We start from the raw sequence: 26,292 nt of genomic DNA, 5'->3' as shown, positions 1-26,292 counted from the left end.
GGTGGCGTTTTTCTGCCAAACGTCCTTTGGTCGGCGAGCCCGTAACGATGTCTCAATCCGGGAATCAGCCCTGAGCAATAGTCTGTTGTTTTTCTTTTGCTAGCCTCTAACTTAATCCCCTTTCCAAAATTTCTCTAGGAACTTACTTAATATTTTAATCTCTAGCCTCTCACATGCCATCTCTTATGACTAATCCTTTTCTGTCTTATTTAGTTAAATTTTTTCTCTTATATCATATCACAGTATTAATATATTCTTTCTTTTTTGTTAGTTAGTTCAACAAACACCTTTATATTTTATATATTTTATTGGATGCAAGAATATTTATTTTTCTTTTAATTAATTCATCTATTATCTTTTATGCAGGGTTTTTAATTTATTTATTCTTCATGTTACACCATGATAACTGAGAATTCTACATTCTTAAGATATCAGGTGTAACACTGCTTATTTCATATCCTCTGTGAACTCTAACATCTACGAAAACTTTGTCTTTTCATTTAAGATAGAATAATCTAATATTGATTTCCATCCTTTTGCTGCCCAAGTATATTTATGTATGTGTTTATAGAAATAATTCATTATTTTTAGGTTATTATAAACTACAAAGTCAATCAATTTTTTACCATTCCTGTTTAGAGTACATAATCATTTTTATTTATTTTATTATATATATTTTGTAGCTGATTATAAAATTCAATATTATCCTGTTCTCTTCCTCCTTCTGGGGCATATAAACTAATTATTGTTAAATAACATCTATCTATTTTTATTCTAGCTTCTATTATTCTTTCATTCCATAATTTATAATGTTTTAACTGTTTTGAAAGGGAGTTATGAATCCAAATCATGACTCCTGCTTGTGCTGTTTGGTCTCTGTCAACTCCACTGTATATCACATTAAAATTTTCAGTTCTCATGGTTCCTTTTAATTTCTTTTTTGTTTCAGTGATTACTACTATTTTAAAATTTCTTTTCTTTAATATTTGGTCTAATTCTATTTCTTTATATGTTATCCACTTACATTCCAATTTGCTATATGTATTATATTTTATCGTTTCCATTTTCATTTTACCTTTTTCATTCTAGGGTTGTTTTCCATAGATTCATTCCGATTACCTTTTTCTGTCAGCTTAAAAGTAGAATTATGTTCTCCATGTCAGGTGACTAGCCTGACGATGGAATAGTTCAGCGGTAGGGCTGCTACCTTAAGGCTTCTGAACTAGCCCTCTTCCAAATTTAAACCCATAGGAAGAATAGGGTATATTGAAGGGGAAAGAGAAGACTATAGTAGAATAGAGTAGAATTATAGTAAAGGTTTATGGAGGGGACATAGTTGTAAGGCCAGAAATGGAAAGACCCCATGGCCCTAGAGTACTCTCATAGCATAAGGGTCATAAAATAAGAAGAGTTAGCTGATAAGGCCTTATAGGAAAGATTAAAGTGAGTGAATCATCCTCAAAGTAGACGAAGAAGAGGATAGATCCAGCTAGGAGTCCATAGGAGTGCCACTTTCCTTACAATCAAGATGATTGCCCCTTATTACCCTGTTGGTCTACGAGTCCTTATTCAGTATATTCGGACCACCCCACCATACACACACACACACACACTCACATACATACATACATGGGTGGGCTCCCCTATCCGTCACCCAGGGGACGCACTCTCTAGGGGTTACAGGTTACAGGTTCCCCCCCTCCCCTGAGAGATTTTAGAAATATGATTTTCCCAAATAACAAATAAGATTATCAAATTTACATGCTACTGTAAATTTGAGGACTTTTTTTTAATCTTGAAACAATCAAATAAAAGAATTATGATGTATAGATAGCATCAACAGGAGAACCATACTAAAAATATTAATGTTTGCAGATAAGCAGAACTAACAAAAATTGTATAGTACTTTAAACAGTGAGAGATGAAATGTTAACAAAATAGGTGTTGAAGCAAAAAGCTGGTAGGAAAAACTTAGGGTAGACAATAAAGAAAAATAAAATCTGATCAAATTAAAGATCTAGCTTGTAATGAATTGCTTCAGAAGAACATTGTTAGAAAGGAGGCAAATGTTAAGTCCCTTATACAAGCTAAGCCACTTTAAAAAACATTTAACTTGCATAATTGCTCTAAGGAAGTGTAGGAATAAAAAATTAGTCCAAATGCAGTGTTCAAACCAATTTTAATTTATGGATCTAGAGTTGGGTTAGAAATAAAACAGTTGATCAAAGACTAGAACATGTTATCAATGGCAGTATCATATGAAAAATGAAATTGTTAGCAAATAACATAACGTTATTAGCATTTAAGAATGTGGGAGTAGATATAATTGAAATTGTTTAAGTGGTATAGTCACTTAAACTGAATAGGAGAAAAAAAGGCTAACAAAACAGGTATGTTGCCTGCACTGGCAAGTGATGCTGTTGGAAGTGCCTTACAAGACCAAAATATAAGAGGACAGTGTTGAAGTCCTGATAAATAACAGACTAATTTTGAGAAAAATTGCCTATAGGAAGTTAGTAATGATGTAAACTTATCAAGTAGTACATCTTTTGATAAGAGCACTTGTATGGAATTTGATGATAATGAATCAATAGAAGTATTTAACATTGATTGTATTCATTGAACTTTAATGCAATTTTATTTTAAAAGCTAATTCACTCAACTATTAAAAAAATTAATATTTCATTGTATTCTTTTTACAGAAGAACTTTATCAAGATACTGTGAATGTAAGTAAATTTTATTTATTTCATTTTGTTGTTTATTTCTTAATTTTATATCTGTTAAAGCAAAACTCCTCTTGTTAAAATACTGAATTTGATGAATAGCTATGTTGGGAGAAAAGTTCATTTTGTGAATGTATGGAATTTAAAAGGGATACGTTTTAGGTTGCATTTCCATAAGTCTATTGTGGGACGTTTGAATCAACACTGCTATCTTGAAAGAGAGAAGGCATAAGGAGGATAAATTGGTTATGGTTATAGTGAAAAAAAGGAGGCATGAGCAAGGTTGTGAAGAGCATTCCTATCCTGTATATCTCTGCATATCTCTGGTATTTACTCGCTTAACCCTTGGTTAAGCGAGTAAATAGAGTAGTCATACATTGCTTTTGTCAGATACTGGATTGAATTTCCACATCGTCAACATCTTTTCTGCTCAGATCATCTACCCAACTTACTGATGCTAACTGACTACAGAGCTTCCTATAATCACCTACTTTATACTTCCACATGTATCCATTTTTAGCAGTAATCTTTTCTTGTTTCATCACTTCCCAAACAAATACCTCATGATCATTCTCACCAACTGGTGGCAGTGTCAACACTTCATTAACAACTACATCTTGCAAAGTTATCACCAAATCCACAACATTAAAGTCTCTAATAATAAGTTTAGTTTAATTCTTTATCCAAGTGTGAGCAAACAAAGTTTGCGCCTTAAAGTATCTTCAGGAATGGAGTAAGGTAGTACAACACCGGGCAACTCATTGCAAAGGTGGAGAAAGCTCTCATCACCTCTATTTCAGTATCTCCCATAATGCAAAGCACATCTCCTTGCGGATATGTATAATGTTATGCATTAAGGGAAGGGCCACCACCAGTACCGATTTCGACCTTTGGGAGATACCGAGATAAGAGTGATGAGAGTTTTCTCCATCTTGCAACGAGTTGCATGGCATTGTACTACCTTACCCCAGTTCTGAAGATACTTTCAGGCGCAAACTTTGTTTGCTCACACTTGGATAAAGGATTAAACTAATCTTATTATAGTCTAACCAAGTGAAAAATAAACTCTCAACATCTTTCTCTAAATCTGGAGTAATTTAATAATAAGGTTGTACACCTTTTGGCAACTCCTATAGTTTGGGATGACCTCTCATCGCTTCTGCCTTGGTGTCTCCACTACTGGGCCTGGCTCCCACTGACGAGACCTCAATAAAGGTCGAAACCGGTATGGGTAGTGGCCCTTCCCTTAATGCATAACATTATGCATATCTGCAAGGAGATGTGCTTTGCATTATGGGAGATACTGAGATAGGAGTGATGAGAGCTTTCTCCACCTTTGCAACGAGTTTCCCGGTGTTGTACTACCTTACCCCAGTCCTGAAGATACTTTCAGGTGCAAACTTTGTTTGCTCACACTTGGATAAAGGATTAAACTAAACTTATTATAGTCTAACCAAGTAAAAAATAAACTCTCAACATTAAAGTCTCTAGTTGATTCAAGCACATGCTACTTAAGATAATTATCTTTCAGAATTTCACAAACTCGCTCTCCTTGTTCCCATCTTCTCCTTCCTTCTATATTCCCATAATTAAAGTTTCCCTTCAGGATCACCTTCTTTTTTACAAGCCCAATTAATTTGCCTGAACATTTCGCAGTCAGTATTCTCTGCATTCCCTGGCCTATAACAGCATCCTATCAGGTATATTAACCTGTTTATTTCAACTTCACACCACACAGATTCAAAATCTGTGCATGCACTATCCACTTCCACATTTTGTGGATACAATTCCTCTGCAATCATTAACAACACTCACCCTCCTCTTTTCACATTTCTTTCCTGCTGATTATATATCCTTCTAATTCTATTTCAGACATCACATCCTACTCAGACAACCAAGTTTCACTTATTCCAGTTATCTTCAGGCATACCGTCTCAATCAATGCAACAAACTCAGCTCTCTTGTTTCGAATACTCCTTACATTTGTGTATAAACATAACAATCCCCATGTGTTTGAGGCCATTCTACCAGCACCAACATTCTCTATTCTAGCTGCTATACCACACCTCTCTCTTTGGTCTGATCACTTATGTTTCCCTGATCCTGACTCTGATTTCTATTCCTACCTGTCTCATTTTCACCTTTATGCATTCTATCATCTTGCGCTGCTGCAACCACATCTTCAACCTCATATCCATCTTCCTCCTGCCATACAATCTGTTGATTTGTGCTGTCCTGCTTCACACGTAGACTCTGATCATTTGCTACATTAACTTCATGACTCTGTTTCATCCTTCTAATATTTCATACTTATGAATTAATCATTTATGGATGAAATGTGCTCATCTAGCTGAGGATAGAAAAACATGAGAAATTAACTCAAAATGGTCTTGATTGAGAATGTCTTTTAGAGTACTTTCAAGTTCTAGAAGTTGGACATCATTTAAATAAAAATGTTTCTTCATTTCACATATTTGATTTACTGATAACACCTTGCTTGCTTTTTGGTAAATCTTCCATGCACAATATGATTGGATGATTGCTTTAATTTTAACAAAAGTAGGAATAATATCAGCAGTGTGACAACATTTAACTTACGGTAGTTCATTATGTAGATTCACTCCATTCAGATGTAGCTTACCATATCTTCTTACAGATTTCCAACATTCTCGCCATAGAGATTTGAAATATCAAAAACAGTTTTCACTTCAAAGAGAAAATGAAAGCTCTACATTTGTCTAATAATGAGATTATCATTTCTTTTGATACAGTCTCCTATTCACCAACATACCATTTCAAGAGTCTCTTTATTTTTTATAATCTGATTTCCCAGAAGATGTCAATCTTTGTAATTTATATCAATGCAGGCTATTTTATGTGGCATAATAAGTTGTTCAAATAAATAGAAGGAACAGTAATGGGCAGTCCAATCTCACTGGCCTTAGCTGATTATTTCATGGAGGATCTAGAAAAATAACTCTTTCACACTATATTCCCTGAGCCTTATGTGTGGTTATGATTTGTTGATGATATATTTGCAATATATTCCCGCTCTGAGTCAGAATTACTTCAGTTCCTAGAGAAAATAAATGCATTGTATTTCCATATCAAGTTTATTATTGAACAGAATCCAATAATCAACTACCATTTTTGGATACTGTAATAATTTCTAATCCCATAGGTCATGCTGAAATTTCAGTTTATCAGAAGCCAACCTTTACCATCAGATACGTTCACTCATCTCACCATCATTCATCACAAAAAATGGGTATAATCAAGTCTTATACACAAAGTTCATATGATCTGCTTTTCTGATCCCCTTTTGTTAGATGAACGAATAAAATTAAAAGAAATTTGATATGAAATGGATATAACAAAACTACCATTCAAAAAATTATTGATAGTCATCATCCTTCTATGAAACTACAGTCAGATGTGAAAAGAATTTTAATGCCCTACCTTAAAGGAACCTTGGAATAAATAGCAAGGATTCTTCATAAATTCAATCTATATGCTGCTTTCAAACCAGCTCCGAAACTGTCTTCCTTCCTACGATCAACAAAGGAAACTTTGTCATCTCTTTCCTTACCAGATGTCTATCAAGTATCCTGCTCATGTCATCTTTCCTAATTTGGACAGACTGGCTGTTCTGCCTTGATTAGAATTTGAAGAAGGCATCAAGACTATATATTACATTTTTGGAATCTAACAAGTCTGGCCTTGCTTCTCAGGCTATTTGTCTGGTTCCAAAAATTTCTATTCTAGGCATAGAATTTTTTGGAACCAGACAAAACTTCTTCACTCCAGCAAGTTCAAATTCAATCGTCTTTTCCTTGAAATATGTTAAATGGTAAGAAATCATCCTAACATGAACTGATCAGACTGTATGTCATTATTCAAGTTTTGGGAGGTGATCAGTATTAATTTTTTATAATTTTTTTTAATCTATGCAACTTACCACAGTTGTTCCTTTGAACTCTAATAGTGTAATATCATAAAAGAGGGTATGCTGAAAAGGTGTAATAATCACCATGAAAGAATCGGGGTAGAACCATGTAACTTACCCATTATTCTACATATTCCCCATGAAGTGTTATACACTTGTTGCAATGCTGCTGCATCATTTGCAATCCTCTTAGGAAAAGTCTTTTCCTTGTTGCACAAATCAGCTGCAGATATGACTTCATCATCTGTGGTAAATTTTGTTCCTTTCAAGTGTTTCTTTAAATTTGGGAATAGGAAATGGTCAGATGGGGCCAGGTCTAGCAAATAGGGTGGATGAGACAAACATTGAAAGCCCAAGTTTTGTATTGTCTGTTGGATTTCATGTTTTTTTTAAGTGATTTTTTTATTGGAGGGGAGGGATAAGGGCGCCAACTAAAGTTTTGCACACAGGTGCTGGACACTACTGGCGCACCCCTGAATGTAAGCAGGTGCATTGCCCTGCAAAAGCAACACGCCTCTGCTCAGTTTCCTACAGCATTTTTCCTACAGTACCTCCTTCAATTCCTTCAGAGTCGTTGAATAAACTACTGTTTCACCTTTTTATTTTTTTGAGGTACTTGGTAAGATTATACCAGTCATATCTCAAAAGACAATGGCAAGAACCTTCCCTGCTGACTTTTGGGTTTGGAACTTCTTTGGCCTTGGAGAACCTTTGTGTTTCCACTCCATTGACTGTTGTTCATAGTGAACAACACTTCATCACTTGGTCATAGTGATGAAGCATTCCAGATAAATGAAGACAATGTCTTAACCCTGAAAAGGAGGACCTTGTTAGATGATAATGCTGGAAAAACAACAGAAAAGGACAACCCAAAAGAATCAAACTTAAAAAGTAAGAAATCCAAACAGAGAAGATTACAGTTGGAAACATTTAATTGTAGAACATTAAGAACAGAAGAAGAGCCAGTCATTCTTGAAGAAGAGCTAAAGAGAATAAAATGGGATATAATAGGATTAAGTGAAAAAAAGAAGGATGAGGAAAAAAGGAATAATTTATACAACATAAAAGTGGTCGCTACCTTTACCATTATGAACAAATACAAAAATACGAGGAGTAAGATTTATCATCAAAAAATCCTGAAAAAAAATATAGAAGAAATAAAATATGTATCATACAGAATTTGCTGAACTCACATTGAAAATCAACAATAGGTACAAGCTAAAAATAGTAACAGATTTATGCCCCAACATAATCTTATCAGAGGAGGAGAAAGAAGAGTTTTATGAGGATATGCAAAAAAAACAGTGAATAATAATTTTTTTTTTTTGATCATAATGGAAGACTTTAATGCAAAAATAGGAAAAAAACTTTCCCCAAATTGAAATTATTGTAACTCGTGAGTTAGGGGAGAGAAATGAAAATGGAAATACCTTAATAGAATTTACAGAAGCCAACAAACTCTACATCATGAACACATTTTTTAAAAAAATGCCTGAAAAAGAAATGGACATAGAGAAGTCCAAACAGAGGAGTCAAAAATGAAATAGACTATATCCTCTGCAACAGGAAATATATTATTACTATTATTATTATACAAGCACTTCCATGCAGTCTGAAGACTCATTGCAGGAGACCCAATCTATCATACCTCTCCTTAAACCAATTAACAGACAGAGCACTCACAACTGACTCTTGGCAACCGATTCCACTCATTCACAACTCTCCAAGCAAAATATCTGGTCCTCACACCCCTACTAAACACACCTTTATTCAACTTCTAGGGATGACCCCTTGTTCTGGTCCCTCTAGCCAAGTGCTGAAACAGGAAGTGATCATAGACTAGTAAGAGCTAAAGTTATTATTATTACATGACACCTCCAGGGAGTCCAAAGACTCATCGTGGGAGGGCACACTACTCTACTCGCTAAATGCATCTCATCCTCTCCACTGCTACTTAATTCTTCAATTACAACACTACTACCATCAATGCCATCGAACCCAGGTTATGCTGCCCATCAAAAAGAAAGAAATTAGTAAATACAACCAAAAAAAAATTTATCCTAAAACAATAATTGAAAAACAAAAACAATAGATAAAAAAAATAGATAAAATAAATATTTTTGGAGAGGATGTTGATAAACTAAATCAAGTAGTAACAGATATCATAGCAACATCTGCAAATAATTTTAAGAATACATCAGCAAAGAATAAAGGAAAAAACTTTCACATGAAATAATAAATATGATGAAAAAGACAACAGATAGAAAGCAACAAGATCTCTGTATAAAAGAGGATATGACAAGGAGATTCTATATCCATAAAAGTTTTACAGCAGCATTTCAGGAGATGATTCAAAAAATTAACTGAAATTCCAGTAGCATGAGTGACAATAAAAAGTGAAAAATTAATCAATTTAAGATGATATACAGATGATATTGTATTAATTTCAGAATCAGCACAAAACTTACATGAAATGATAAATATACTGAACATAGAAAGCAAGAAGATAGGTCTTAAAATAAATAGAGAAAAAACAAAAATTCTGTTCAATAGATACTTAAGAGCAAAAACAATAAAACTTGATGATGAGCCAATAGAAATAGTCTCCTCTTATGTGTACTTGGGGCAACTTTTTGACATTGAAATGGATTAAAGAGCAAAAACATGCTTCTAAGAAGCCTAATGATTGGAAATAAACACTTAGTAGCAGTAAAAGAAAAGAATGGTACAGTGACAAGAAATCCAAAAGGAATTATGAAAATACTGGAAGAATTTTACAAAGAACTTTAAATGTAGAATACAGTTAACCTGGTATTTATTTGGACTACATCTTCAAAAATAACTTACCCATCTGCCTGAAAATGCAAAGTATTCAACCAATGCATATTACCAGTATTCACCTAAGGCTCAGAAACCTGGGCACTAACTAAACAAATGGAAAAACAAATACTGGTGATGGAAAGAAGAATGGAGAGAATCATCCTAGGAATAACATTAATGGATAAAAAGAGGAAGGAATGGATCAGATCACAGACAAAAGTCTTGGATCTGGCTCGAGGAACAGACAATAGATGGACTAGAAAAGTAACAATGGCAACCAACCACAAGGACACCCAAAAACAAGATGGGAAGATGAAATAATAAAACTGGCTGGAAAGAGATGGATCATGGAAGCAGAAGACTGGGAAAATTGGAAGATCATGGAGGAGACCTTCATTCATTAGTAAATTGAAAATGGCTGAGGAAGAAAAAAAAGATGATAAAAGAAAAATTAGGGCATGAATAGATGGTATCAAGTTCAGCATCATATTAAAAATGAAGTATTACAAAGGTACTTGAAAGTTTTATCAATAAGAATGTGTGAGCAGAGCTAAACTACAACTGCATGATTGCTTAAACAAACTGGAAAATGAAAGGTTAGCAAAACAGGTGTTTTGATGCCAAGACAGCAAGAAAAAGACCCAAAGAAATACTAGGATCCAGGTGGGTTGATGTAGTTAAAGTGCCCTTAAAAGATGAAAGTATGAGATCTGACAATATTGGAATCCTGACATCATATTCTTCTCCTTCCCCAAAAATTTCTATCTTTCACCTCTCTCCCAAAGAATTCTCTGCCCACCCTTTAAAAAAAAGTTTTTTTTTTTTAAATTCACATACCTCTTACTTGACTGATAATTCTCCCACATCTCTCTCTATCCCCACATTTCTAACCTCCCTTCCTTTCAATCATACTTCAACAGCAGATAAATGTATATTGCCATACACCAGAAGCTGCTGAAGAAGGAGACAACCAGCAACATCGTACAAAGGTATGTCCGAATTATTCTTCCTATATGTTCTTCATATATCTGTCTTTAAAACATCACTAATGCCCTAAAAATTGAGTAAAAAGCCAATGACATTATAAAAAGGGGTACTCCTAAACAAAAATAGGCTAAATAGCCATAAAAATAATATTTACTTAGAGAAGTAACATGGGAATTTTTCCAGAAATAATACCTATCAGATTAATTTCTTTGTTGAAAAATAGTATCATGTCAAGTATTTGATAATTCCTTTCCTATTCTGTTTAAGTGACTAATACCACCTTAGACATATCCTTGGATGCTAACAATATCATGTTCCTTCATATTATGTTCGTTTTGCATATAGTTCTGCCATTGACACCATCTGTTCACTCTCATAGTTTTCTCTGAAATCTCATACCTGTGTTCTATAATCTTTGATCAAATGTTTTAATGCAGAATCAACTGTCAGAACTATAATTAAAAATTAGTTTGCACATTGTGTTGTATATTGCTAATTTAATGTTTTGACTAAATTCTCTTTTATTCCATATACATTTATTCATATGATTCCATATCTGCTTTGCTTATTTTGTTTATTTCCGTCTTTAATTTGTCATCTTCACAATAAATCATGCCTGCATAGGTTGAAGTATTTTACTTGTTTTACAGGTTCTCCATTGAGAAAGTAGTTGATGCCTTCCTTATCTGGCCGTTTTTCTAGTTTTTGCCCTCTTTATTGTTGATTTTCATGCACAGTGATTTAATGTGAAATGGTCTGTTGCCTCCATAATTTAATCCATAGATGTGATGAACAAGAACAGAGAATGTGTTCTTCTGTCTTACGTCTGATTTTACAGAACATAGTTTCCCTGTATTGCCTTCATATCTAACTGCTAATTTTATCATCATCCTTTCAGAGATTTAGGCCCAGTGGTCTGTTTCGGTCCTCATTCTGTCTTTTCCTTGGTCACCCGTGACTTCTACATCCTCCAACTGGATGGTGTCGAAAGTTTTTTTTTTTTTTTTTTTGGTAATTTTGAAGTGTCCACTCTTTTTCAGTATGTTCAATCTACTGCTTTAAGTATGTATATTTTATCCAATAATGAGTATTTTCAATCTTTATGTATTTATATACTTATTTTTGCCTCAGACAGTATATAGCCTGCTATCTATCATAGAATTTCATTTCTCTAGATGCTATTCCTTTTTTTTTTTTTGATTGAAAATAATGAGTATTTTCAATCTTTATGTATTTATATACTTCTTTTTGCCTCAGACAGTATATAGCCTGCTATTTATCATAGAATTTCATTTCTCTAGCTGCTATTCCTTTTTTTTTTTCCTGCAGTTTGTCTTCTTCTCCCTTCTATGTGTTAGACCTACTGGCCTGTTACAGAGCTATCTTAAGCCCTTATAAGTCGTGCCCATCCCGAAAGGTGACTAGCCCTGTGCCTCCCGATGTATTCTATGACTGTAGCTGCATGTTCACAGAGCTGGTTTGGTCCATAATTCACTTCCATATTAGAGAGGTCTTGCCAAAACTTTATGAACTCTTATTCTCATATGCATTTGAAATTGGTTAGGTTTGAAACTGATTATCCCTGTTATCTTTAGGAAGTGATGTATTTAAAGCAGTTAATTTGTTTTAATTTTATTTTCAGTCATGATTTTACTTCTCATTGGAGGATGGTCCTTTAAAAGCCATGATTTTTGTTTTGTCTGATATTTGCATTCCAAATTTTTTCAGCAGTTAGTTTTAAACAGTATACAGGGGGTCCTCGAGTTACATCGGAGATCCGTTCCTTCGGACCGACGTAAGTCGATTTTTGATGCAAGTCAGAATTACTATAGTCTAAGTTACTTACCTAACCTAAAACACCCTAAAGTCATACGTATATATCAAGAAACAGAACTAGGCCATAGGAAAATGAAAGGGAGAACATAATTACTATATTGTACAGAAAAATGACAAAAATGAAATAATAAAAAAACAAACATAAAAATGAGAACAATCCCCAAAATGACAAATGAAATTGTACATTCTGTACAGGTGATTAACAAAAAACAAAAATGAAAACAATTCTTTACCTTTTATCCTGTGGTTGGCTTGCATACTGGAAGGGGCATTGCAAGGAGGGAGAGACTGACTTAATGGAAGGAGGAGGCTGGAGAGTCAGGACAGGCTGCAGAAGGTGCAGGAGATACTGCAGGTGCAACTGAAGAAGATGGAGAGGCTGGAAGAGGAACTGAAGAGACAGTTGAGGTACCAGCACCTGCTGCAGGCCTCTCTTCCTTCGTGAAAAAACATTCCAGGCTAGTCTGGAATGATACATCTTCTTCTCCTCGTATATCTCCCTATAACATTGCAGGCAATCCATAACCCCTTGGAAGACCTTTGTGTACCTAGCAGTGTTGGGATCCTCAGCCTCAAACTTGGCCAGCCCATCCTCAATGAGGGCAAAACCTTCTGCTAAGCCCTTGGTGGTGAATCTCCTGGGTTCAGGGTTTGGAACCGTTTCCTCCTCCTCAATCAGCTACTTCTCTAACTGAATGAGGTCTCCACTTCGGCCTCCACTTCCAAATTCATCTGCTTCCCCAGGGCAAGAACCTTCTCTGTGACAGCCTCAACTGTCTCCTCATAGCCATGGAAATCATTCACAAACTGGAGACACAGTTTTTTTCACACACCATTTCACACACACATCCAAAGCATGCTCGATGTTTTGTATGGCATTATAAATGCTATACGATTTCCAAAAGTCTTTGAGGGTTAAATTCCTGTCTTTTTCAGTTGCCCTGAAAGCCATAGCAAATGTCATGCGGAGGTAGTAGGCCCTAAAGGAAGCAATAACACCCTGGTCCATAGGCTACAGAAGGACTGTGGTATTTGGTGGAAGGTAAACCACCTTAACATTAGGGTACCCTTGGCTGTACGGTACCTCTGAACTTCTGGCACAAAATGGTTGATAAACCAGTCCTCGAAGATTTGAAGTGTCACCCATGCCTTCTTATTGGACCTCCAGATGACAGGCAGTTGACCCTTCCAAATGCCCTTTAGTGCCCTTGGATTTTCAGCCTGATAGACCAACAAGGGCTTCAGTTTTAAGTCGCCAGTAGCTTAGCCCCAAGAAGCAAAATCAGTCTCTCCTTAACAGCTTTATGGCCTGGTGCTGCCTTCTCCTCGTTGGCGATATAGGTACGATTAGGCATACATTTCCAAAATAGGCCTGTCTCATCCACATTAAACACTTGTTGAGCACTGTAGCCCTCCTCCCTTATTATCTCAGCCAACCCCCTCAGGAAACTCACCAGCTGCTTTATCATCACCACTAGTAACTTCACCTTGCACCTTAAGGTTATGTAAATTGCCCCGAGCCTTAAACCGCATAAACCAACCTTTACTAGCATTAAACTCTTCGCCTGCACTCATTTTCCCCCCTTTCACTTTTCAATGTCTCAAACAATCTTTTCACCTTTTCTTGAATTAACATGAGGCTAATTGGGATACGGCATTGATGCTGGTCTTCCAGCTAAAGAACAAGAAGCCTTTCCATCTCAATTATGAGCCCACTACGTTTTTTCATAATCACAGTCGATTTCATGGGCACCATTCCTTTCACTTGTTCAAGGATGCGAACTTTATCCTTGATAATAGTCCCGACTATGGTACGACTTAAGTTCAATGCGCGGCCGATGTTCGTTGGCATTTCTCCCTTTTTTCCCTTTTAATAATGTCTAATTTCACTTCTAATGTAATGGCTTTCCTTTTCTTCGACATGCTGCCATCGGAAGAGTCTGCCTTATGTTTGCGAGCCATATTGAAGGGTAAAAAGTCACAAAAAAAACACAAACACAAAAGTCAGAGAGCGGATGTAAACAAAGCACGCAGTACCCAAAGAGTGTATGCTGGGACTCAAGCGACGGCACCTCTCCCAAGCAAATGCCGCGTAACGGCGTATTCTTCCGCCGCGCTCACAAACAAGTTCGCCTGCGACGTTTGAATATTACGTCGTACTGCTTCAAGTCGAAATTTTTTTTAAAAATTATTTATGGGATTACCGCTGTAAAGTTGAAACGACGCAGGTCGAGGACCCCCTGTATTGATTTCTGGAGTTCATCTTTACTTCTTTCTATGATTATTTGGTCATCAGCAAACAAAAAAGTATTAAATATGGTTACACAATCCAGATTAAATGCCAGTTTTATATTTTTCTTCTATTTCTTTACTATTTCATCTGTATCATCATCATCAAATTCCTGTCATGTACAGGATATGATAGTACTACATGAAAAATTTATATCATTACTAACTTCCTATCTACAATTTTTCAACATTATCAGATCTTATATTTCTCTATTCTAAGCCACTGTTTACTGTATCAATCCACTGTATCTTGGTTTTCCTCTGGGTCTTTTTCCTGTCAACCTGGCAGATAACACTTGTTTTGCTAATCTTTTCTCTCCTGTTCTGTTCAATATTTCATCTGTATAGATATTAAATTCACATACGTGGTACTAATGTACTGTATGTTGACCACCTGCTCTCTCTCTCATGTATGGGTCCAACATAAAAAAATCAATAAATAATAAAGAATGGAGATGTTGGGCATCCTTGACGAACTTCTAATTTCCATTCTGTAATTTTTTCATCGATTCTTACAGCTATTTGGTGGTTTTGATACATGTTAGTTACTGCTGTGAGTAACTAATTTGCTATAAATTAGTTATAATAAGCTATAAATTAAGTAGCAAATGGATTGCCGACATTTGAAGGTGTTCTGCATGCCATAGGATTATTGAGCATGTTCATGCAGGCATGATCTTGCGTATGCCAGAGTTGGATAGCTGAGAAGTGTCAGTGGTTATAGCTTAGGTTAATTATTAAGATTGACTGGATTAAGGACAGTTTCTCTCAATTCCATAATTCTTCTCTCAAGCTCATCATGGCATCTAAAAATGCTTTATGATTTGTTCCAGATCACTGGGGCCAACCAGAATTAAGAACGTGATTAGAGGGGTAACTCTAGTTCTGTCATATGTGATGTCTCTCACATGCTCCTCCATACACAGCTCAATGGATTTCTCGTTCTGACCAAAATAGAGCCCATTGCAATTACACCAAAGAGGATAGACTCCTATATGTACTTTAAGCCTTCATGTTTAGGCTTAGTTGTACCAAGTAAGGAACGGAGTTTAGTTAGAGGAGTGAAAGAAAGATGATTTTATATTTTTTGAGAATTTTAGCTAACTCTTGTGAAGCGGAGCTAATATATGGAAGAGATATAAAACCTTTTACATCATTATCTTCAATATGGTAAACAGGCAGATTAAAAAGCAGCTTTTTAAGGCTGTTCACAATAATTGTTCTTCTGAAAGGTTGTAAGAAGAAACTTTAGTTCTTTGATGATCTCTTCTTCACTGGGGAAGGAGAAAGCAAGAATATTTACCTAATGCAGAAATTATGACAAGCTTTTGGGGCAAATAATGATGAGATTGTGCATGGTATGGGAGGATTTTCTGTGAATAGAGATATTCAGTTTTTCTGACACACAAGTAAGTTTGATAACTAGGAATAGAAGAGAACTGTCAACTTCCAACTCTATAACAAATTGCATTTTTGGATGTTAATTGTTGAGATGCTTCAGGAACTCTTTTAAGAAATCTGGTCTATACCTCTAAATTAAGAAATCATTTTCAATATACCTTTTTCATAATCTTGGCTTCAATGGGGAGGAATTGATTGCTTCGAAATATAAATTTTCCAATATAGGAGATAACAGGTTTCTGATGGCTAAGCTGAAGTTCTCATTTGTAAATATTATTTACAAAGAAAACTTCAGCTTTACACAGTGGATCAGAATTGACATAACTTTTTGAGATAGCTTATTTTTTAAATGAATTGATACCTCTTCTATGGGCACATTAGTAAAGAGAAAAATAAACTCGAAAGTGGCCATAATTTCATCTTTTTGAAAATGCATGTCTTTATAGATGTAAGTTTCTGTGGTTAAGCAGTTCTGTAGGTAGTTTTCAGTATTGAGACCACATTGTAATATAAAGAGTTTATTAAATAAAACAATTAAAAAACCCAACAAGTTTCATGCGTCATGACTTACGTCATCAGGGATAATGGTACATAAAAGTTTTACACAACAAAAGCTTATTGATGATTATTTACTCATATTAGATGTTTTTTTATAACTTCACAACTGTTAAACAAATTGATAAACCAGAATACAAGAGATCCAACTTGTGAACCCCACAATTGCACTAACAATCTCCTCAGAACTACCACAGAATTTTCTAGAATAAGGTTCTCTCTCTCTCAATTATAGGGTTTGCCTAAGGAAATAGATAAGGAAAACATCCCACTAAAACCTATTTAGAAGGTATTGATTCTCCCACATACAAGCTTTCAAAACATTTGGATATATTTTTAAAAGTTTTAATAGGTTCGACCATCTCCTTCCTCAAGAATTCGGAGCACTTTGTTTCAATTGTTGCATTCTGTAGGTAGTTTTCGGTATTGAGACCGCATTGTAATATAAAGAGTTTATTAAAAATAAACAATTATAAAACACTCAACAAGTTTCATGCGTCGTAAGACTTACATCGTCAGGGGTAATGGTACATAAAAGTTTTACACAACAAAAGCTTATTGATGATTAATTACATATATTAGATTTTTTTTTATAACTTCACAAATACATAGAGTAACGGATACATTGATATATTCGTTACTCTATGCATGTTGGAAGGCTACTAGTTGTTGTCATGTTCTGTGGTTCATGCGTGCTATATCCTAGATCTGTGGCAGTTAAATTGTTGATGAAAGCAGACCACACTTGATGTAAATAAAGACATGCATTAAGCAAAATCAAGCCTGCTAAGAACCTAGGATATAGAATGCATGAACCATAGAATGTGACAACAACTAGCAATGTTCCAACATACATACAGTAACGATATTTATTGTAATTGTAACATTTTGTTGTTGTGTTCTTCAGCACCTAAGATGACAGTTGTGATATCTTTATCTGCTGGGAGAATTATAATATTCTTATTTTTCTGTAGATTTTTTAATTGGCATTCTGACACAGTAACATTATCTGTTGTGAAGGTTTTGCATGGTTTGATTTACTGTGAATGAAATCCATGTTTGCCATTAACCATGCAAAATCTCCAATAGATAATATTACTACACACACACACACACACACACACACACACACACACACACACACACACACACACACACACACAGTGGCGCATAGCCAAGTTAGCCGGTCTTGGGCGTGTGCTGCAGGGTTTTTCTCCCCAGTTTATCTGGGATTTTTCCTCCCGCAAGCAGGCAAATTGACCCCATTGTTAGATATGGAATGGAGAACTTCTTGACAAGTTATTCATTCAGGTTCTAACATGTAAGCTTTACAAAATTACAAAGAAATTTGCATAATACCTGCTTAACAGCGGAAGGTGAGAAACACCTAAGTTGTTGTATATGAAAGTATGTATCAGTATGAATAATATATTGGAATTTATTTATTGTAAAATGGAAAGCTAAAAATAAAGAATAATGTCAGATAAGCATTTCATGTAAAGGAATAATGGCTTAATTTATGTATTATCAAACTATCATAAAATCGTAAGTCGATTTTATGATAGTTTAGAGAGGTAAGAAATGACTAATAGGATCAACAGTTATGTCTAAGCTGCAAGCATCTGTCGTAACGCCGAAGGCTGTAGCTTATGGGGAAGGCTGATGTAAAAAGCTTTTCCTCGAAAACAACACCTAATAGCAAGGAGGGAAAGCAAGGGGATCAACCTAAGAGCGATGTAAGCTATGGATCGTGTGAAAAACAATACAGAAAAGAGGGTGCTGAGAAAAAGTATTTAAGGCAATACGTGCCAAGCTCAAGGCCTTTTTTCTTGTTTTCTTCGGAGATATTTGGAGATTGAGGACTCTCAACGAGTGATTGGAGATAGGACAGGCCGAGGGTGCTATGTCGATGACAGCTGGCCGTATTCATGACCTGCGCTGAGAGGTATTCCGTGGAGATCCATACAAGAATCAACAGCTCATGGAGAATGGGGCCAAACGCTGTATGATCCACCCGAGTGAGCGGAGAAAGCTTGTAACAATGCCATTTCTTGATTTGTGCCTGGTAGCAGAGAACAGAACAACTCAGTCACAAGACGAAGGATGACCCGAGCAACATGTGGCAGCTAATAGACCTTCAGAGGGACTTGGTAGTAAAGTAAGATTCTTTTGGTTTATATACTTGAGATTGTTTGAAGGTAGAATAGTGTCTTGATAAAGCAAGACTGAGGACATTTTAGAGAACTTTGATAGGATAGAGTAACTAATACAGCCTATTCTATTAGACAAAGAATTGTATATCATAAATCTCCAACATGTATATGATTGAATTAGTGAAAACCCTTTTGTTAACTGAGTAAACTTAACTAAGAGAGAAATGATTTGAGAAGTGTCTATCTAAAGTAAAAATGTGAATGAAGGAACTTAACTTGAGTGTAACATTGTTTAAATTATCCATTTGTATTACATGATTTCGCATGTCAGTTTATATGAGAAGGTCAGATTAGTATTGAACAGTTTGTATAGATAAGCATAAGACATTCACTTAGCTAGCAATGCAGAAGTTTTGATAATTTAATACAAGATTTTGTGTACCTGTTTTTTTAGCATTAATAAACGTGTTTTGTTACTTGAAACTGAGTCTTGCCTGAATTCAAGGTGTCAACCTAACACTTATAAAATTCAAACCAAATAGTGGGAAAGAGTTTAAAAAATTATATAATAGAGATTAGATCTTAGGCCGCGACTGCAAGGAACCGAGATCTATATACTCGCATGTGAATTTAGATTAACGTATATGCCTAAAACCTAGCAATATTTCCCTGAGCCTGAATTATATTCTTGTTATAGGAAGCTGGCTGGCGCAGTTAAAATATAAATTTGCCAGTTTCTGAAGAGGAAATATCCCTAGGAGTCAACCCAGGTTATATATGGTAGCCAAGATATTAAGATATAAGATAGAGAGGTAGAGAACAATATGTATAACAAAAGAATGATAAGTAAATAACGTAACACCGTGAACACACACATCTACAGACATAGGACACACCGGGAAGCATAGGGCTAGCCGCCTTATCCTCAGGATGGGTACAGCTTAGAAGGACTAAGGATAGCCCCATAACAGGCTACTAGACCTAATACATGAAGGGAAGAAGAAGAAAAAAAAAAGTATGATAGCTGTGATTGAAAGGTAATATTTGGTGTAGTTAAAGTTCTGTATTCGTTAAATTTCATTGTTTCTTGCATGCAGCTTTGAGTATGAGTAAAATGGCAGTGAAACATAGGTCAGCACGAAAGATGAATGCATGTGGCAGTAAGCAGAGTTGATGATATGACTGAGTGCTTGAAGGGTAATGGTAAGACAGTTGGCAAAAGTGGCAGCGAGTTAGCGATGTTGATTAATAAGACAGTGTGCATAGCTGATGGTGAGTTAGCGACAATGAGAGGTGAGATGAAGTATGCACAGGGTACTAAAAATACAATTGGCATAAATGCCAGTGAGAAAGTAATTGAAGAGATGAAAGCGGAGTTGGTAAAGATGAGACAAGAGATTAAATGTATGAGGAATGAACTGAGGAGAATTATGGATTTGCATAGCAATGTGAGGAAGAACAAGATGATTTGAAAGAAATATCAGATAATTTGAGAGTGGCAATGTACGGGGATTTGATGATGAAGTGCTATTGAAAAGGTGCACAAGATTTGTTTTCCGGGAGGTAGAATGAGCAGGGCGGTTGAAGTACTGGATAAGAGGAATATTATTATTATTATTACGGGCAACTCCAGGGAGTCCTTAGACTCATTGAGGGAGGCCCCAAATCATGTTCATCACAACTATTCGACATTCACACAGTATCTATCATACCTTGCCTTAAACTCATTCACTGTCACAGCACCCACTACAGACTCTGGCAGCTCATTCAGCACTCTAAAAGTAAAGAGCCCAGCTCTAACACCCTTACTAACCACACTCTTGCCCAGCTTCCATGGATGTCCCCTAGTCCTCCCACCACCAGCCCTGTTCTCAAAAATATCTTCTGAATTAATCCTATAGAAACCCTTCAGTAATTTGAATGTCTCAATCATATTTCCTCTCCGCCGCCAAAGTATGCGAGCAAAAGAGTTGGTAATGAAAGTTAACAGCTCAGATATGATAATGATGAGTTGTAAAGGATAGCAAAGATTATGAATGGTATGCTAGCAGAATTATGTGAGGAGAAAGGAGTTCATTTTGTGAATGTGGTGGGATAAGTTTGAGGGACAAATAGAGCTATATAAAAGAGATGGATTGCATTTGTAAAGATTAGGTGTAAGTCAGTTGGAGAAACTGTTACTTCAAGAGAAAAAAAAATGACTAAAGTGAACATAAGATCTGAGGAAGCAAAAGGTGTTGTTAGGAGAGTAAGGTAGGCAAGTTTGTGAATGGAGAGGTGAGTGTCACAAGTGCAGAGAATGAGAGAGAAAGAACACAGAATGGACAGGGAGATTATGCTTGAAAAGTGTAAATAATGGATTTAGGAGTAGATGTTGATTCTTTAGAGAAACTTGTGACATTAAGATTATAATATATAGACACGTTTACACAAGAATATTATATTTTAATTTGCCAAATATTTCAGTCTGAAAATAACAGATTATCTTCAGTGGCTACATAGGAACAGTTTTTTAACAAGGTGGAATACCAACAATTGATCATTCAAAAGTTGAACGAGCCACATGATGTTATATGGCTAAGTATTAAAGAGAGGAAAACGAGTAATGATTAAATTAAAGATATTAATTCACAAATTCATATAATAATCTTAATTTATAAATAACATTAGACTAATGTAAGAATTAAAGTCTTAAAAAAATAATTATGTATATATTAATGTGTTATCCTGATTAAACTTTCCCATATTTTTGATAAAGATATACAGTCATTTCTATTCAAGTTAGGGCGTTGAAGTAAGGCCTCGGCACTTTCTTTAAATAAAAGTTCAAATTTATAACGACATCTGTGTAGGAGGCGAGTCTCGGACCAGAGGATGTTGTGACTTGTCTCTATTCCGTGTTGCCAATCCAGATTTATCGGATTTGTTGTGCTGAATGTATGATCGATGTTCCTGAATTCTTTTTTCTATAGAGCGTCCTGTTTGTCCAAAGTAGGACAGATTGCAGTTACAAGGAATTTGATACACACCAGGCAGAGACATAGTTGAGCATTTATCTTTAGAAGAGGAGAAATAGGTGGATATTTTGTTAATAGGTATAAAAGTGGCTGTTAAATCATATTTCTTCAGAATTCTTGAAATTGGTTCTGAAATCCCGGAAATATAAGGAATTGGAACTCAACGTATTGAATCTGTTGTTGTTTTGGATTGGCTTCTAAGAATCAAACAGATGTTGTGTACTCTTTTTGGAGAAGCCATTTAATTTCATGTGGTGTTTGATAGTTGAAAGTTCTTTCTGTAATTCATGAGGAGTTGAACAATTAGTTCTTTCTCCTCAGATTAAACACTTTATGATTCCTGATTTTTGATAAGGATGATGGGCAGATTGTTTGAAAATATAATGTCCAGTGAAAGTGGGTTTTCTGTAAACTGTTGTTGTTAGAATACCTGAAGGTGAACGGATGAGGAGGACGTCTAAAAAGGATAAATTGTTGTCTTTTTCAGTCTCCATGGTAAACTTAATACGAGGATGTAAGGAATTGATTCTGGCTAAAAAGGAAGGTAAGGAATCTCTGTTATGAAGCCATATTGGAAAAGATGTCGTCTATATGTCTCACCCAAAAGGAAGGTTGAAGGAATATAGATGAGAACAGGACGTCTTCTAGATGTTCCAAATAAAAGTTGGCTAGAGCAGGTGAAAATGGACTTCCCATGGCTGTTCCTTTAAATTTGAACATTTATTTAAAGAACGTGCCGAGGCCTTACGTCAACACCCTAACTTGAATTGAAATGACTGTATATCTTTATCAAAAATATGGGAAAGTTTAATCAGGATAACACATTAATATATATATATAATTTTTTTATTTTAAAATTTAGACTTTAATTCTTACATTAGTCTAATGTTATTTATAAATTAAGATTATTATATGAATTTGTGAATTAATATCTTTAATTTAATCATTACTCTAATAAAAAATGTTTTCCTCTCTTTAATACTTAGCAATATAACATCACGTGGCTCGTTCTACTTTTGAATGATAAGTTGTTGGTATTCGACCTTGTTAAAAAAAACTGTTTCTATGTAGCCACTGAAGATAGTCTGTTATTTTCAGACTGAAATATTTGGCAAATTAAAATATAATATTCTTGTGTAAACATGTCTATATGTTATAGGAGTAGATGTGTGACAAGAAAGGATTAAGATCGTTGAGAATGTGGGTATGATATTGAGTTCTGGGGATAGGTGTAATATTAGCGATGATGGACAGGGGAGAGTGTGGAGGAGTCATAACCGTGAAGTGGGGGTTAGCGGGACTAATTATAGAAACAGAAATGAGCTACTGTGCATGTTTACAAATGCTAGAAGTATTCGAACCAAGGGGAATGAATTGGTAGCATTTCATAGTTCATTCATCTAAAAATTGTTGGTATAAGTGAGACACGGTTGAATAATGATGACATCTGATATCCTTGTTCAAAGGAGTTGTGCCCATCTAGAGTAGAGATGCAAGGAGCAAATACTGATAGTGGTTTTGATGCAGTATGTGTGAAGTGGAGGTGTACACAGTGAAATATTTAGTAGAGTGTTGCTATAGTCCTGGTACTGTTGAAGGCTGCGAGAAGGAAACCTTTAGCCATATTGGTCTGGCTAATAAGAAAATGGGTGATCATTATAGGCAATTTCAATTATGGTAATATAGGCTCAAATGAAGAGACAGCATCATGAACCAAAGAGAATGAATTTGAGTTTTTAAGGAATAACAACCTTAAGCAGTATGTAACAGAGGCCACACGTAGATCGAGGGTCTTGGATCTCATCAGAAAATATTGTTGTGAATGAAGTTTCACATCTTCCAGTTGGTGAAAGTGACCATGAAGTGATTGCTTGGATGGTGGCCATCTATATCAGGACTTTTGTGAGAAAGAATTATATGTGAAACTATTTGGCAGGTGATTATGACAAACTCAGGAGGTGGCTTGCAGCAGTATCATCGATTGAGGAATTGTATTTTGTCATTTTCATGACAAAATAAAATTTACTTTAGAGTTAGAAAGCAATCATCAATTACCTTTTTTGGATATACTTGTCAAAAGACTAGAGAATGAAGATATTAAACTTCCTATATATAAGAAACCCACTGATACTGGATGGATGGTATCTCCATTATTCTTCAAATTATCATCATACACAAAAATGCAGCATCATCCATATACTACAAAACATAGCCCATAACATAGTTATAGATGAAGAAGACGTACATACAGAACTTTTTCACATCTCCAAATCTCTTTCTCAAAATGGATATCCTCTAAACTTAATCAATAAAATGCTCTATAAAAGCAACCTCCAGCAACAACATATAGCAACTCAGTACGTATCAACCATTGTCATACCCTATGTTGGTTTAGTCTCCAATAAAATAGCTAGAATTTTAAAATCTTATAACGTCAGAGTGGTGTTTAAACCAACTGCTACCACTAGACAGTGTTTAAGATCCCCCTAAAGACAGTGTACCTTTTTTCAAATATGCAGGTGTTTACAGCATACCTTGTACATGTGGACTATCATACATAGGCCAAACTTCGAGAAGCTTAGAAATTAGACAGAAGGAACATGTCAGAGATGTTAATCATAACAGAACAGACACCTCAGGTTTGGTGCATCACTTCTCAACTTCAAACCATGCTATAGATTGGGATAACAGCTCAATGCCATACATGGAGGAATATTACAGATGTCGAATATTTAAAGAAGCTGCAGTGGTCCTATGAACAGGAAACAACCTTAATAGAAACCAAGGAGTAATATTAAAGGATATATGGAAAAACCTTATTAACTCGTTAAGTTTAGTGGAACTACAGTATGCCAAAAACTATGTAACGTGTATTTATAATAATGACTGAAGTATTTCGCTTCATGCATACCATGTCACACGGTGCCTTCCAATTTTGTTGTAAACCGTTACTGCATTCCTTCGTTTTTTTTCACCGTTTAGTCTTGACAAAGCTAGTCAGTTTTGCTAGCGAAACTAGTCGAAGAATTTGTACATACCATATTTTCTGGTGTATAAGATGCACTTTTTTACCTTAAAAATTCGTCTTAAAAATGGGGTGCGTCTTATATAATGAAGGTAAAGATTGTTTCCTCTTTTCAAAGTCATACGCACTCCCTTTTATGCTCCAAGATCTTTGTAGGCAGTTAATGGTGCAATCAAATTGATGTGTGACCTTCATGTGACTTCTAGCATGTCATTGGCTAAGAACGGGGAGTCCATATTTAAGTTTAATAATATCTTATCCGAGTAATCAGTTACCAATGTTTATCAGTATTGAGTTGACATGTTGAGATATTTTGTGTTCAGTTTGATATTTCCCCGTAGATTTTAGTGATGGAAAAAAACAGGTGACATTCATATACTTCAAGTTACAAATTGCAGGTTGTAAAATATGTGGAAGAACACAGGAATCGGGAAGCTGAAAGACATTTTGGACCTCCACCTTTCAGAAAAAATGATTAGAACTTGGTGTGGTCAGAAGGAGATTTTGTACAATTTGCATAATGAAAAGGGCACGGAACATGGAAAAATTGCGAAGTGGACAGAACTAGAGACCAAAATTTTGAAATGGGTGCAAGAAAATCGGCAAAATGGCATTGCCATTTCAACAAAAATGATTCCTACACATGCAGTCAAAGTTTTTAAATCATACTTTAAAGTTTAGGTTTTTTCCAGAAAATTGTATTAAATTTCTTGGGTGCGTCTTATACATAGGAGCATCTTATACACCAGAAAATACGGTATATGTATTAAACCTATGGTCTTATAATCCAAATATCTGTTGTGTTAATTGAGGAATTGTATGTTAGGAAATCAGTGCTGCTTAATCTCTATTCAGGAAGTATCTGGCATAGGCAATGACTGAGTGTATTAGGTCAGCGATTAAATAAGGTGGGTGTAAAATGGATGACTCAAGAGATGAAGCATGCAGTCTGAAAGAAAAAGGCATTGTGGAGACAGCACAAGATGAGTGGATATAATAATTTACATGAGGAGTACAAAGAACAAGTAAGTTGACTCACTTGGTAAGTGTAGCAAAAGTGCAGTATGAGCAACAGTTAGCAAATGAGGCTTAAAGAAATCCTAGGGATTTTTTTGATTTCTGGCCAGTAGAAGGAAGAATGATTATGGTAAAATGATGTTGGTCAGTGATAATGGAAGAATGATAAATACTGAGGAGGATATAGTAGATATACGATGGCTGTTCGATAAGTCTGTGCAAAGTCTAAGAGATGGTGCCACCAGTACGTATCGAGGTTATTTTTAGTTGCTGGCAACTGTTGGAGGATCACACACTAAGTTTCAGTCAGACAGATCTATTACTCTGTGTTTGGCATTCATTTGAATCGATCAAGTACCGCGATTTGTGAAAAATGGATGGGAAAGAATTTTGTGTAGTGATTAAACATTACTTTTTGAAAGGCAAAACAGCTCAGGAAACCAAAGCTAAGCTTGATAAACATTATGGTGAGTCTGCACCTTTGATTAGAATGGTTTATAAGTGGTTTAGTAACTTTCGAA

At 35.3% G+C, this 26,292-nt stretch overlaps 1 protein-coding gene across 4 annotated transcripts in view; it reads left to right on the top strand.

Annotated features, from left to right (window-relative positions):
- Positions 1–26,292, top strand: part of LOC150092484 (uncharacterized) — a 356,538-nt gene that overhangs the window by 146,091 nt on the left and 184,155 nt on the right. For all 4 annotated transcript variants that reach the window (XM_090414744.1, XM_090414743.1, XM_090414746.1 and 1 more), the window contains exon 5: positions 2,703–2,728. In XM_090414744.1, coding sequence (XP_090270870.1) covers positions 2,703–2,728 — 26 coding nt within the window. The remainder of the gene's footprint in view (positions 1–2,702; positions 2,729–26,292) is intronic.

The sequence above is a fragment of the Typopeltis vanoorti genome, chromosome 25 (genome assembly GCF_054136105.1).
Source record: "Typopeltis vanoorti isolate ZY-2024b chromosome 25, IOZ_Tvanoo_1.0, whole genome shotgun sequence".
In the NCBI taxonomy this organism is placed as follows: domain Eukaryota; kingdom Metazoa; phylum Arthropoda; class Arachnida; order Uropygi; family Thelyphonidae; genus Typopeltis; species Typopeltis vanoorti.
The sequence above is the reverse complement of the archived record's forward strand: the minus strand, read 5'-3'. Positions and strand labels throughout refer to the sequence as shown.